The sequence below is a fragment of the Molothrus aeneus genome, chromosome 5 (assembly GCF_037042795.1).
Source record: "Molothrus aeneus isolate 106 chromosome 5, BPBGC_Maene_1.0, whole genome shotgun sequence".
Classification (NCBI taxonomy): Eukaryota; Metazoa; Chordata; class Aves; order Passeriformes; family Icteridae; genus Molothrus; species Molothrus aeneus.
Window position 1 is genome coordinate 55,497,526 of NC_089650.1, and position 16,637 is coordinate 55,514,162.

Below are 16,637 nucleotides of genomic sequence, written 5' to 3' on the forward strand. Positions count from 1 at the left end.
TTTAAAACTGCCTGCTGCTTGCACCTGAGGGCTTGTGCTCTTTGCACAGACTTCACTGCACCTCAGGCATGAAATCAAGCCTTTCTTTATACTTCTGATGGTTCCTTGCTTCCAGAAGTGAAGCACTAAATTCAGGTTACAAATAACTGGACAAGAATATAGGGGATGCTTTAAGCAGTTGAAATGTGTGCTAATTGCAGATACCACTTCCAGCTGTTGTATCTGGGACATAGGAAACAAATTAACAAAGAATGAGAAAAATACGGTTGGACTTCAAGAGCACTTTCCTGCTATTATAAGAGACCAAGCAACAGAAGTGTATTTGCTGAGTTCTACCAACACTCTGTGAGATAACACATGCATCTGTCTAGTGGTGTCCATAAGGAAAAGCTATAATTTATAATCACAGTACTTGGATGCTAATTGCAGTTCTGTAGTTTACCACACAGATACTCCAACAGATGTAAGTCACAGTTATGTTCAAGTATGATCAATCATTTCTCATCTTCAAATCAGGCTCCTGCTCCATCTATTCCATTGAGGTGATTCTTTGGTGTCCTCCCTAAAGCTCCACACCAGCCCTGAATCTTTACCCTTCCTGATGTGCCAACCACCTATAAATACATTATCTTTCTTCAAACATTGCTTAAACCTTCTTCACAAAGGCTCCCAGTCCTCAACTATGCAACATAATTTCTACAGCCTCACAGAAATTGTTCTCAGCCTCTTGGTGTTTGCTATTTGTGCTTTAGGTGTGGTCAGGATGTGAAGGTTCATTTATTCTCCTCACCTATCATGGTCCCATGAGGATATTGACTCTACAAACCCTGCCTAGTCCTTAGGGCTATCCCCCTACTGCTACAAGCACCTTGGCAGCAGACTCTGCTGAAATGCTCACATCACATGAGAAGTGTCCTGATCTACTTGCTTAAAGGGATCAATTGCTTCTTGCCTTTGATGATCTTTTCTTCTGAATTTATACAGCCTCCAACTACAGTGCTTCTTGATTTATTCTTGGAACTGAGCAACACAGACAATAAAGAACAGAAACAACTGACTTACACATGCCTATATTTTGGACAGAGTGGCTGTCTCTGTAGAATAATTTGTTTTCAAAACTATTTTTCCAAAGAGACCCTCCAGGTAGATACTATATTTTCAGCTTCCAGGCAGATCAAATAGAAGCCCAGTTCAACCTTGATTAAAATCATTCTTGTGTGACTAAAACCTGCAGACCTTGTAAAGTGTAACACCATCACTTTGGAAGATTTAAAAAAATCATTCCCTAAGCATTGTTTTGGGTTTTGTTAAACAGCAAAATCTTAGAAGTACTAGCAGAGATGTGAAGTGTTAAAAGGCTACTAAATGAATAACAACTTGTGTCCTCACTAATGCAGAGTTTGAGTCAAAGCATGTGGAAACCTTACCAATGGTTACAGGAACTGCATTGCACTCAGACATTATAGTTCAGGTAAGTTTCTTTTCAGATTTTTGTGTTTAAATTGATGAGAGAAGGTTTTTTTACACTCACTTTAAAGTTGCCTACTACATAAACTGACATATTCCTTCCTATCCTTTATAATTTAAAATTTGATTGATAGGACCAACATGCCAGCACAGGGAAAATCATTACCAAGCAATATATCACTATATTATTTACTTAATAAATTTCAAGACTATGTTGAGGTCATTTCACAGTTCTGCAACATAAACTATTAGAATTTTAACTATACTTCATAAGAGCTGGCAAAGGCATTCTCAGAAATGTTTATCTCTTTTTATATTCATAACTTTCTGACCTCAATGGCCAAAACACATTACTGTATTTATTATTGCAATTCTCAGTTATCAGAAAGACCAGTAGCTCAGGCACTTTGACATTAGAAAATGAGAATCATATTTTAACAAATACTGGTTCCATGATACAGTGACATTATGAAAAATAGCAAGGCCTAGTTTGTTGATAAATCAGATTGTCAATGAGTTCTCAATAAAATCAAGTTCAATACCTAATACACCTACTATATGCATCCTAAGGCTATTAAATACAATAAAACCAGCTTCAATTACTAGGTTAGCTGAATTTTTCAGGACTGATCACAATTACATACTTCTGCTACCTTCATAAAGAAAAGATACATTTAGCTATCTTATTAAATGGCTATGCTGGAGTACTAAATATTGTTGCCTGCATCTCAGTGGTGTGCATTTGTACAAAGGATCATGAACCACATGAGGGTGACTAATTCAAAACTGAACAACAGAGTCCTTGTGTGCCCAGCACAGCTGGCACTGCCTGTGTTATTTTAATCAGTCTGAAGACAATCTGTTCAGGAAGGATTCCAAGAAACTTTGTGTGCTCAGGTATCATTTCCCTAAGATATGAAGGCTGAACTAAGCTTAACACAATATTTACCATTTTCATATAGTAACTGATAGGAAAAACATTGCTTAGGCAGAACAGGTTTGCATTATGTCTTCTCCAGCAGACCAAGTTTCAAGAAGTGCAGAGAAAGACATGAATAGAGACAAACCAAGCAAGAATACAGGGCAGCAGGACCACAGTCATTTTACAGAAATGGCTCAATGTCCCAAACAGTCACATCATTGATTCTTTAAAGACTGGGAAAAGGTGGGAGGGTAGCTAATACACATGCCCTAACCTAAACCTCCTTCCAGAATCAGGCAAGTTCCCAGTAAAAATGGGAATATTTATAGAGTTTTGGTAGTTGGAATAATCATAGGAATGGATAGTTCATCTTTTTACTTCTAAGGTGACAAATTCTGGAATGGTGTTGTGTTGTATTCTTAAATTTACCTTTCAGATTTCTGTGGCCTTGATGATAAGTACAATCACAGCTGCTGAGGAGATTAAGATCAAATAAAACAGGTGGTCACACTGCAAATATCTACACAACCTTATACAGCTGAGTGTGAAAATGAAATTTGATTAATGGATGGTGCAGAGAGGAGCATTCACCCTGTCTCTCCTCAGTGAGATACACATCCACTTCCAGCTGTAAGGAGGCAAAATAAATCACAGTGTTTGGAGTGCCCTGGTGAATTTGAGGTATTTCCATGATCAAATTTTTTTTTTCACAGATTAATGAATTATTTTTTGGCTGCTCAACTATCGCATTGTACTTCTCCAGACCAAATGAAAATACTTTATTTTATTTATTTTATGCACAGCATATGTTACTGGTTTGTTTTTTGCAACCATGTACAGGTGCCTTGTAACTCCATTTGCATGGCACAGCTCTTTGAGAACACAGTACTCAGCCCTATGTGCTTTTCTTGAATTAGGACAAGGACTGTGCTCTTTATCTGTTAGTCTTTCTATCTTCATTGTTATTCCAGCAGCAGGAATTAGTCTGTGCAGAGGAATATGGATCTGAAGGAACAACAAGCAAACAGACTGTTTGTAGTTAGGTTCCTATTAAGGGTTCCTTAATGGACACCCACACTTTAACACAATGGATTTGCTAACATAAAAAGCATTTTTACTCTGTGCAGTATCAGCAAAGCTTCTACCAGCAAAATAAATTCCACTGATGTTTTCATAACTTATAAATACCTTTTGACGCAGACAAACACAAATTATTTTTAGAAAACAGCCCCACACTCTGAAATGCCCAAGCTGCAATCAGGTTTAAACTTTAAGTTTACCTCAGCTCAGAGAAGCACGGTGGCCCCATAAGAGGAAGAGAACTACAAGCTGCAGGCACATACCTCAAGCAGGTACAGGGAGATGGCATTATGTGTTCATCTTCTCAAGTCCTGCTGCCTTTTGCTTCTCCCAAACTTTCTGAGACCCCTTGAAGACTTGGTAAGATACAATGCTAAGCAATCTGAGACACCAGCAGTTTTACTACAATGAGCTAAAATATGGGTTAAGGAGTAAGGGACCACTGCCATAAATTTACTTCCCTTTACTTTGATTGGATATTCTCTTTGTAACTGTCTCTACAGCAACACTTGCTGCCCTACACTGTGGGTATCTGTACAGCAAAGCCATTATTCTTAGAGTAGCAAAGAAAATATGCAAGATTGATGTTATCCAGAGTAGACTTTTACTTCCAAAGCCTCAGGTTTGGGAATCTTTTTGATTCAACTTTATAAGTGCCATGGGGAATACCTCCAAGGCCAAAAAGGAGAGAGAGGTGAATCACAAAGCTCAACCTACAGCTTTTGTCTGGTTTGCAGTCCCCATCTCCTCTTCCTTCCAAGACCATGAATGTCATGCTGAAGTTCTTCTAACCCAAGTGGAATGCCAAAAACACCATCTACTTTCTTGTGACAAAACCAATATTTTATATTTCATTGAGCTTATTGTCAATGTGCTGGATCTTAAACAGCCACTTTTCCAAGTCAAATATATGCCTGTATGTCATATCCTTCAGAAAAAAATTAATACTAATATTCATGATGCTGAAGGAATTCTTCCTTTGGCTCCATCTGGATCACAGTTTGGTGATGTTTTGAGGCATAAAAATTCATACAGTTTTAGGTATACAAGTGTGAAAGTTATTATTAGGCATATAAATCCCTACTTTTTTTGTACAAACCTTTTAAATACTGGGTGCTGTAGTCTAATTCTATGCTTTGTGGGCATCTGTTTATTATTTTCAGCTCTCCTGGCTTTTGTGTCTCTACTAAAGTATAGCATAAGATTAAAATAGAAGCACCTAAAGCGTTCCCATATGTTGCTCATTATTTCCACCTCCATTCACTTTGATCTTTAAACAAAAAGAGCTCCTTCCATTTCAAAATACTCTCAAATGAAAATATTTAAATTATTTTATTGCTTTTTTTCCCAGAACCTTTGAATTTTTATCTTATCTGCTTTTCCCCACTTCACATCAGAAACAGAAATCATGACAGATTACAAGTACTCCAATTATTCATGAAGTAACATGCCTTTATGAGAACTATCTGCTTTAATTTTCCATGCTTTTGCCCAGAAGTGCACACCATGATAGCCATGAAAATTTCCTTCTTGACTGGCTGTGGTTAACTCAAACATGAAAATTCTGTTGAATATTTTTCTTTTAAGTAGGACTATCCATATTTCCTGTACATAAATTTTATATGGTTTCAGGTTACATTAACCATCTAGCTAGCTTTATTAAATAACAAATTATGAGTTCTGCAAAGGATTCATCTCCTCTCTCCAGACATCCTTTCCAAACAGTTAACTGAAGTACTAGGCAAATCCTTCTCACATTTTTCTTTTAATGTAATCTGATTGTAAAAGGAGAGCATCTTCCCCCTTCACCTCTTTTAACCAGACTACTCGCCATTTGTAGACAGGCCCATCTCAAAAATTGCAAATTATAGCTGACTCTGCAGTAGAAAACAAGTAAAAATATACATTTTCAATACAGGAATAATTCTATCTGATAATATCCTGTGTTGTGATTATTTGTAACTATTTACACCCAACAAGGACCCAAGGACCTTCCATCCCCTCCCAAGTTTTCTATAAATCTTCAGATCCTCAGAATCTTTCACCTAAGACATTGCTCAGGCATAAGAAAAGCCACAAACTGTATTTCTAGCCAATATTGCTGTATAACCAGAACTCATTTCTTGATATTTATTTCTACTACAAAAAGACAGATTTTGAACATAATTAAGAATTTCTTCAGCCATTGAACTAGTCTTCTCTGAATAGGGAATTTTCTAGTCTGTCAGCTAAATGAACATAAGAGCACTCACATGTGAATACACCCCACAAAATATAGAAAATGATACATTCTTAGACCCCTAGAAGTAATGTTATTTGAAACTATGACTGCATATGGAAAATAGGTCAAAGCCTGCACATTCATTGTAATTGTTTATTGGTATGCAATTATCTGAACATTACTTCTTCCTGCTCAGGAAAACAACAGGCAAGGAACCCATCTTCTTGAAGAGTTTACAGCTGCTATACATGACAAGCAGATGAATAAGAGCAAGCATTTTTATAAATTCCTTATAAAATATTCCTGAAGTTGTGTACACTGTAACTTGTAGCAGGTGTGATATATTAGAAGAGGCATATGTGGAATTTGCCACTTAACCACCTTAGTCCAAGAAATTCCAAAGGAATACTTAGAGAATTTAATCAAAAAGTCTCATTTTCTCTATAGAGGGAGTTTAGGATTTTAAATTTAGCTGTCTAGTTTGGTTCCTTGTGCTAGGCTTTGTGAATAATTGTCTATTACTCACACTAGGTTGTAAAAATTAATTGGAAATGATCTTCAAGAAGATTGGATGAATGACCATGAAATCTCACCTGTATTTTGTGCAGGTAGAGTTTTGATGTGAAGGATCTGTTGGATTAAGTGTGATTCTTGGCGAGACCTGAGCTGATAGCAAAAATCCCGAAGCTAGGATAATGAGTGCTACAGCAGTACCTAAAAATACAGATAAAGAACAATGTGACACTTTTCTCCAGAACACATGAAATAATTCTCTATTGAATGAAGTCTGCTTGGGAAAGCAAGGCACCCCATCACTATGCATACAGCATTCCCTAAGGAGCTGTGATAAGAACCTAAGAAAAATACCCTTTGCTACATCCACATCCTAAATTAGGTTAGATATTAAAGTCAAATGCACCAGCTTTCACGTCCAGATACTAAATTAGTAGGTTGAGACTCTTTTAATCTGTGTAATTGATGACTGCTTGAATGAACAGGTATTATTATTTTTGATATTGAAAATAATGTTGCAAAGGTAAAATTTGTTAGTGGCTTTGAAATCACCATACTTTTCTCCACTCCCACACCCAGACTTGCAGGCTTTTCTGTAAAACAGAAAGTAGCACCAGCTTTTTCATTGACTCTAGTTCCTTTTGTGAAACTAGAGAAATTTGACTTTTCATAAGAACACCATCAAAAAGTGCAACATAGCTTGTTTCAAAGAGCACACATAACATCTGCTGGGAAAAAGTCCCCTTCCATCTTTTTGCTTCCGTTTCCCCCAACAAATACCTTGTGCACAAGCTGGACAAAATGACAAGAGGAAGATGACAAAAAAGGTTCACATTTTGTGCAACAGGCCATTACTGGAACATAACTCATATTATTTGCCACAAACACAATATACTGTATCATTTTAATGAAAATTAATAAACCTCACTACTCATGATACTACTGCAGCTGCCTCAAACTCAGACTTTTAAAACTTCACCTCTTGCTACTCGATGACACATTGAGATCTGTGTTGCATAAAGGTTTCCTAGCTGGCAAACACACCAGAAGTATGTGAAAAAACACACCAAAGTATGTGAAAACCTTTCTCAGAAATAAAAATAATATCTGAACATTTGTAAGATTTACATAATAAGGCTGTCTGTGAATATGCCTGTGCAGCAGCCACAGCCAACAGGCAGGAATGGCTGGACCACACATTGACCTGAACTGAGGTAACTAAAAGAGCTTAAACTCAGTCACAAACCAAATGTGCAGAAAGCACCTTCCCACCATTAGATATTCCATTCTTGGCTCTCTTCTAGCTATGGCTGGTAGGTACACAAATAATGCCAGGTTTCAGGGCAGGCTGGATATTGCACTAGATGTCCTGTACTTTCAAAAGTACATGAACATGTATGTATGTGCCATAAACCAGACAGCAAATATATTTAGAAAGGGTCTATAATCTTACTTATATTTGTTCTAAATATACTCTGTGTTGTAAGTCAACCAAATACACTAACACTCACTTCCAGTATCTTTGTAAGTATCTTGTTTATTTGGAAAAGTACTGAATATGTACACTTGGCAAAGGAAGTTTAATATGTTTTCATTCTGTGGATGTTTTTCTATGATGAACAAAATCAAACAATCACAGAACATCATTAGCTCAGGTGGTAAAAAGGAAATATCCTGAAGATATTTTAGACCCCCTCTGCTACAAAAAGAGATACAAATTGTACAATGCTCAAGTACCTTTCAAATTGACAATTTCTGAAGGGAAGGAAGAAAACACAAATAAAATGAATAATATACTTGTCAGAGTTCCTGCATGTTTTCCAACTAACAGCTTTGAAGAAAGACATTAACTAAAGAAAGAAGCAGAAGAAAAATAAAGAAATTATACAGAGAAGATAAAGAAAGATATAAAATGGACAGGAAACTGAGACAAATCAGTAATTGTAGTAAAGAGAACTAAAACAGTGGGATTTTTTTTCAGAAATTTAGTATAATTTTTCATAATGTTATCTGGAAGGTTCCATTTTTCAAAAGTTTCTAATATTTTGAGAACGATAAAGACATAATGAAATCTAAAACATCTCTGCCAAATGTTTTCAGAAAACAGGAGAAGTTGCACAAGATTACAAAATTAAATTACAGTATATAGGCTTTTAATCAAAATATTAATGTTACTCTCTGATTATACTTGTAGGTTTTTATCTAATAAACATCTAATCAATTAGGTTTTATTTAAAAAAAAGCCCCACATCCTTGCAGCAGCAAGCAAAAGCAGTAGTTTTGTCTTCATTTTATGCAGTGGGAGACTGGGGCATACCTGGCTTCCCCAAAGACCAGAGAAGCTGCCAGTAATAACTCAGTGTAAATTGTAATGTCCTTAGAAATGCAAAGCAAAGTAGAGCTGTAAGATATGTTTACCCCATGAGAAAACTCAACATGGAAAACAAATCCATCAGTAGATTTAGTAATTATCATTCTATTACACAGCCCTCTTGCTAAGGAAAACACATCATATCCACCACTACCTAAATCAAATGTTGCATGACAAAATTCTAACTAGTACAGAGGGTTGATGTATGATTTCATGGCTGTCATTATTTGTGTTATCCTTAAGGAGGGGCCGTAGGATAAAACCACAGCGAGCATTAGAGCTTGGCTCAAATGATGCTGCAGACAGGCAGCCAGCAGCCAGCCACAAAAAAAGACCATTTTTACTAAAAAATTACTTTCTGTCCAAACATCATTAACAAATAACTCTTTAAATGCATTATGCTCCATTGTTAATTCTGTGTCTTATTGCTATATCCTCCTCTGATCCATGACTAACATGCTTTGTAAGAGACATTTATATCTACATTTCAGATATACAACCTTTGAATATGTTAAGCAGGGCCAAAAAGCAAAGAGCTCTGATAATAAGAAAAGTCCATGTTGGTTATCACAGCTATACAGCTGGGTCCAGATGAGCAATAAATTCTTTGAAGGGGCTGGTCAGACTTTTAAAATTATTGGGGCCAAGTAAAAAAATCAATCAACCAACCAACCAACCAATCAATCAATCAATCAATCCTCTGTTTCAATAGGCATTAAAGGAGACGCAGCACCCAATAATCAGAAGTGTCAATGCAAGGCCTGGAGAGATGCACACCACAGAAAGACAAGACAACAGACTGTCTGGAGGCACAGAAGGACATATAAAGGAGATGCAACTGATGTGGAACAGACTTAAAGTAGCACTTTGAGATTTTTTTTTCATATCTTTAAAATGTGAGAAACATGCTTTGAGTAACTGTGTACCAAACAACTCATGTCACTGTGTTGTTGCTGCTCTGCCTATATAAACACATTCAAATACTCAAGTGCAGATTATCTCAGCTGAGAGCTGGGAATTGCACATCCAAGTGACATGGCAGCTGGTGTCCCTCTCTGCTGTGGTGCACAAACTAGAAACTTGGATCCTTGACAGCAACAGCAGAGCAAAATATGAAGACATGAAACCTTTACAGCTAAACACTTGTGAACTCTATTTCAAGAGGAGCAGGAACAGTTTCTCTTTACAAAACCCTGCTCTTGGAAACATCTGAACCTTCCAGACATTCAGCCAGAGGCAGGTTTGGTCACAGATCAATTCAGCAAAAATGAGCACAGAAGGCAGGAACAAGCAGGGAATTACCATCCCAACATGACACACTGAACACAGGAAGGCTGCTTGCTCTGCCTTTCTCTGCTTTCAAGAAACGACTAAGTGATGAATTATCGTGTTCAAGTATTTGGACAAAATCTACAAAATCACAATTCTGTCTTTTTGGATCTCATATTGGAGCTGAATTAAAATCACATTAATGCATGTAAGGTATTTACTGCACTGTCTCTGAGGTAACTATGCAGAGAACTGCATTACTCTTTACAAAGTCCTGCAATGGCTATGCAACATGCTTTCTCTGGTACACCTTCATCAGATGGTTCTGAATTCCAGTTAATAAGCTCAAAATTATATATGAGATTTAAAAACTAACCACCTGTTATGTTCCAGGCATTTAATTCCTTAAACTGGAAAAAAAGGCTAAATGAAAACATTGTAAAACATGGCTTCAAGGAAAAGTCACCTGAAAAAATAACTGGCTGTCACTTTTAAATTAGCCTCTAGCTGTGGTATTTTACTAATAGGCTTGAAAACATGTAAGATTTCAGAGAGAAGATGACATCAACATTGTAAATTTTAAAGTTGACTAATTTGAAAAATACTGCACTTGAAATTTTATTTTCCTTTAATTATGAGGAAAATATAATACCCTAATGAAACACTCACCTGTTAAGCTACCAAGTGTAAGTTTCCGGCGACCCATTCTTTCAACAAGCCAGACTCCCACAAGAGTAAAAATAAAGTTTATAAATGCTGTGAGTGCAGCCAGCCAGATTGCAAGCCTGTCATCTTCCACTCCTGACATCTGCAAAATGGTAGCACTGTAGTACCTGTGAAGGGAAGGAGAAACAAATAAGAACACTGTTTATTTCAATTTAGCTCATGTTATAGTTTCTGATTCAATTTGAAAAAGAAGATAACAACTATCAAGTGTGACCTCTTGCATAATGCAGTTGAAGACTGACACACAATCACCCTGGGAAATCAGGCATAACCAAGGCATAACTTGCACCTGACTAAAGTTTTGACTGGAGGACATCAAGAGATGAACTGTCATTCTCTTGGTTTATATTTTCAACGGTCAATCACATTCTGCTAGAAATGGGGTTTGCATTTTTAATTTAAATTAATCTGCCTTTCATATTCATCCATTGCTTTTGCTCTTTTTGGGATTTTAGCAGTCTGTATATTGTCTAGGGAAAGACAGCTTGAAATCAAATAGATTTTCAGTCCTCTTAAGGGTCATACTAATCTACAGCATCCCATGTGTTGCAAGTGACACTTGCATCCTCCTGGTTTTTGGTCTTGCAGTCTTATTTCAGTGCCACTGAGATGCACAAAACCCTCTCCATGGCACTGTTTTTGTCTTAACCAAAAAATGATTGCTTTGAAATGCCTTAGGCACCACACTGCAGGGATGTGAATCTGCACCCAACAGGAGCATTTGACAGAATGTTCTCCTTTCTAAATGGAATCAATTGTTCCACACAAACAATAACTCATAAAAAATTGAACTGAGCAAAATGAAAAGAGAGGAGAGTGGAAGCCTTCTACCGTTTTTCACAGCAATCAAATGAACACAGACTTTGTGCCCATGTTCTTAGGGAGAGCTAAATAAATGCCCAAGGAAGCACGAGTACTTTTGTTGATGCTGTAGAAGGACTTTTCAGCTTCTATTAATTTATGCTGACTGAAATACTGATTACTCAAGCCCTCAAACACCTTGCAGTCAACACTCTATCACACAGGAATAACCATCAAGAATGTCAAAGCTTCTTTATTTGTCTCTGGTCAATACGTAGCTTGCCTTATGTCCCCTTGTTGTCTTAACAGCCAGATGTGCTAGCCTCAGGAATACTAGCAGTTCCCATTCCTCTATTCCAAGCAATTCTGCTTCTTACTTCAAATCAACAGCCCGTGATGGGGCAATATGCTGAGATGCCATTTAAGACACTGCCACCCATGACTGACCATGACTATGCTGGATGTTACCCCCTCACCCACAAGACATTTAGATTCTCCCAGCCCTTTCCTCAGCTCCTCCTCCCCAGTGCAGCCATGGAGGCAATGCCCACACAACCAGCTGGTGGAGCAGCACAACAGGGCCTCCAGAGTGAACCTGCTGGCACAGGGGACCCAGCACCTACAGGTGGTTCTGAGCCAGGCTGGGTCAATGCCCACCCCTTAGAGACTGCAGTGACTCACCCAGGCTCAGCTCCTGTCACAGATCCCAGCCAGGCTGTGGTTCTTGGGGAGGGAAGATTCATGTAGGAAAGACATCAAAACATTAATGTGTCCTCATGTCCTAAGGCACCCTAAATTCAATTGCTAACTGCCTGTCAAACCTTACATAGTACTGCACTGTTTCAACCACCAAAATGACTCAGTCTCTGATTTCCCAATACACATTTCTTTTTCTGTATAAGGGTAGGGAAATAACAAATGTCAAGGGTTGGCCTGCTGACACCTACTATGAAACTCCTATTTACTTCCACCAGACAAGGTTTCAGGAAGCCAAATTTAACTCCACATATCTGAATCTTCTTAAAATCCAATTCTACTGGGAAGTCAGAAATTGCCAGTTGTCAGCAGCAATGTATAATGTACTGTCTATACAGTCAAAAAAAGCAAAGAATAAGAAATCACATAAAAGCATGTAGATGTCTACTGCCTAATCCCTACAAGAATGCACCTTTTGCCCCCATCATTCCTTCTGGTTGCTTATTGCACTCACAGGTTATATATTTTCAAATAGAAGCCTGCTGTTTATCTGTAAGTAAACAGCATATTTCATTTCTGTGGAAAACAAACCAGGAAACTTTAAAATCTGGAAATCCAAATGCCAAGCTACCAAAGCCTGGGTGTTGAGCAGTGATGTTCATAGTTATTACAGCATAGCAACTTATTTTCCAAAATTTAAAAGGGCACTTACATAGATTATAACAACTACTAAATATATTTGCTTATGTTCACCTGTTTTAATGTGCTCAATTTTTATACAAGTCTGTGAAGCCCTGCCTGTATATTAAAGTAACAAAATGTCAGTCTTTTCAAGCTCTTCCTGACAAGGGAAAAAAAACTACATGGTAGGAAAAGGTTAAATTGTGGTATTATACAAACACAGCTAATACTGCAAGTCCTGCAGGGAATACAGTTTCAGTGACAAAGTTGTGCAATCCTAGCTTATTTTCTAAAATGTAAAGAAAATTTAAAATACAGGTGACTCCTTGGAATTTTTAGGCAAATACTGTATCTTGGAAAGCAAATAAATACATGCAAATACAAAGCCACACAAAATAACTGAGTTGGATATGTACAGAAAGATTTTTAATATAGTTGATTTTTGAGGATATCAAAATTATTATGTCAAAAATAAGAAATTCAACATTATGAATTGTTAAATCAAAAACTGCAGTACACTGAAGAAAAATTAACCTGAAAACACATCCACATTCAAGCCTCCTCAGACTAATCCGTTGACTCTATACTGAAAATGCACAGTTGTGAAGGAAATAAGGCATCCAAAAACAGTTTCCCTCCCTTTTTTCATTTAATGAATTGGGGTTTTTTAAAAGCAACAATGTCGAATGTTTAAAGAAAAGGATAATTTCCTCCCTTCAAGCAGATCTTACAGCTCTGGATGCATCAGAGTTCCCAGCTTAGCATCTTCAGCAGCAGAGAAGCTGCTCATCATGCCAGGCTTTGTAGCTCCCAGGGAAAATCACTGTTTGCCCATAAGGTGCCATCACTGCTCTGAGTGTCCCCATCTTCCACAAAATGCTGCTCCAGCCCACCTGTCATACTAAATCCACTCCAACAAAGTTTCTGCCTCAGGATTTCAGCCTTTTTGGACAGAATTTATAACTCTCATAAAAGTAATAAATAAAATCTAAGGCTCTCTTTACAGAAACCTGAGGAGCTCTTCAAGGGAAAGGCTGCCACATCATCTCTACGTCTGTAATGGATTTTTCAGAATCAGCACCTGGGAGGCAACCCGGGGAGCTACCACTATACACTTAAACTAAATTAAACCTTCAAATCCCCTGTTTGGCAGTAACAATGTACTGTGTTATAAATGCCTTCAGCATAGACTGAAATGACACAGTGAATGCCACTTACTACAATCAGTATATTATGGTAACACAAACACTCAGAATTTAGTACTGCTTGACAGATAACTACATACATCCAATAGTTTCTCTGATTCAGCATGTGTTTTTCATGTACAAAGTACATGAAAATGATTTTAAAATTACCATATAATTATGGTAATTAAGAAAACACAGGATTTTTTTTTTTAGTGTTCAAACAGACTAAACTCTATAGCTATTAAACAAAATAGGTGTACCAGTGTTTGACAGGGATTAAAAACCTTTAGAGGATTAAGATCACCAAGATACACAAAGAAATTCACTTCCTTAAGTTACCACAGTACTGTCACACACCTATTGGGTCATGTGAAAATACTGTTGCAGTATCTGCCGTGAGATTGAAAAAAAATTCCTTTTTTTTAACTTATTTGCTCTGCACCAGATACCTCTTTGCCAACAGTCAGTGTCTTTTTCACGTTCACTTATTTCACCTACTCATGTGGGTCCTTCACAGGTCTCACCTGAAACTTTAAGGGACAGAAATTGTTTTGTTCTTCATAACAGAAAAATAGTAAAATACAACGAGCTGGATCTATTTATGAAAAGAAAAAAATATCAGGCAAGAAAATTACCAAACTATCTATCAGTCTGCAAAATAGTGTTCTGTATTTTTTTCAGACAGAATCTGTAGTTAAAATCCACTGAAGAGGTAGGTTGAATTTACTGAAGAGATAAACTGGAAAGTAATAGGCAGAGCTGAAGATGAAGATTAAATGAAAGCACTGGAAGGAACAAAGTAATTATCATCCTCCTTCTCTTCCTAAAACAAAGATCAGTTTCCAGCACAGAAAAAAATAGGTTGGAGTCCATAGCACTTGTATGTTTTGCACTACAACAAAAAGCAAAGTAATATCAACTTTTCCACCTTGTCTTTAGTGCCTTTACTCAGTATATGAGTGCCCAACTCTTCATCAGAACCTTTATGAAAGAAAATCACCACTGCCATCCCTGTTTTATAAATGGAGACCACTGGGGCTTTTGGGAGAGAGGAGGAAGAAGAATGACTGTTTGCAGTTATCCACCAGTACTACCTGCAGCAGAATAATGACACTCCAGAGTCTCCATGCAGATAAGGGCTGTCTGCAAACTACTGAGTATAAAAGCAGGGAAAGAAAATCCCCCAGGTGTTTTACAAAACATACCTTGTTCAATTATTCATTTATTCTGACAATTTCAGTTAAATTTAAATTAGGTTTAATATATTCCAGGGTATTCTAATGCCTGCTGTAAGTTCTCTGAGATCCCAAAAAATGAAATCAGTCCTCATTAAAATCAATAGACCTGCAGAATGTACATAGCACTAAAAAAAAATAAAAGAAAGAAAAATCAATTTAATGCCAAGGCCAGCAGCAAACAACGGGAAGCGTAGACACAGTAGTCTCAAAAGAGTCAGGAGCCAGCATGCTTAGAGCAATGGGATCTTGAAAGGTAGGTTTAGATTAGATATCAGGATCAAATTCCTTCCTGTGAGGGTGGTGTGGCAGTGGAACAGCTGCCCAGAGAAGCTGTGGACACCCCACCCCTGAAAGTGCTCAAGGCCAGGCTGGGTGGGGCTCTGAGCAGCCTGGTCTAGTGGAAGGCATCCCTGCCCATGGCAGAGGGTTGGAACTGGGTGGTCTTTATGGTCCCTCCAAACCCACACCATCCTATGATTCTGTGCTTTTCAATTTTAATTAGAAGACATTGCATTAAAGATGGTTTTCTTGCACAGTGTAACAGGCCAGAGAATGGGCTGCCTTCTGGAAAGGCAAGAGGATGTAAAACAGATAAAAGTAATTTAACCACAAGTAAAGCTCCTGAGATGACAAACTGTCCTTCTGAAAAAAAAAAAAAAAAAGGAAAAAAAATAGAACCGATCTCAGACCCTATTGCTAGGGGACACTGATTGGAGAAAGGGCAGGAGAGTTGAGAAAGCCAACAGTGAAAGACTCAGTGAGAAAAAACCCTTCTGCAAGGTGAGGCTGGGCAAGGCCCTGGCACATGGGGCAGGGTGGAAGTGTCCAAACAGAGCAAGGCAGCCACAGCAGCCTCTGGCATTGCTGCACTGCTAGGGAGGAGCACCTAAAGCCCCTGTGATGACCCTAACACATACACTCCATGCTGGAATAAATGGTGGAAGCCTTCTTTAACAATGTTACATTAAACAAACACTGTCATTTCGTGCTTAATTAGCCTGTTACAGCACCAGAAAAACTCACACACCCAAAAAATCCCCTTACAAACCTATTGGCACCACTCCCACATTCATTCAGGGAAAGCTCCAGGATGAGCAGTGAGGAATAGCAGCATGCATATGTGCACATGACTACACTGTAGCTGCAGTCACTACTGGGCACAATGCCCTTACTAGTAACAGTTTTAAGCATATGTCCTGTGTAAAAAAAAAAAAAAAAAATTCTTTGAAATAACTGGCACAAAAGTCATCCCTGGACTTCAATGCACAGATGTACCCATATTACCAAAAGCCATTTGAGGACTGTTTATAAAACAAACCCAGAAGGGTAATTCTGGAGTGACTCCATCTGAGCTCATATTTGTAGTGGCCAATGAGATCCTTTTCAGCAGTACAGGTTTTGGCAAAAAATATCCTATTTTGACAACCTCAACTGACCATTCTAAATCTGCATTCAGGAATTCATA

General features: G+C 37.7%; 1 protein-coding gene across 1 annotated transcript in view; it reads right to left on the bottom strand.

Moving 5' to 3' along the window:
• The window catches only part of SLC2A13 (solute carrier family 2 member 13), a 146,994-nt gene that overhangs the window by 36,500 nt on the left and 93,857 nt on the right, over positions 1–16,637 (bottom strand). Inside the window, exons 5-6 of the mRNA XM_066550801.1 lie at positions 10,513–10,676; positions 6,284–6,404 (exon numbers count right to left, since the gene is read on the bottom strand). Coding sequence (XP_066406898.1) covers positions 6,284–6,404; positions 10,513–10,676 — 285 coding nt within the window. The remainder of the gene's footprint in view (positions 1–6,283; positions 6,405–10,512; positions 10,677–16,637) is intronic.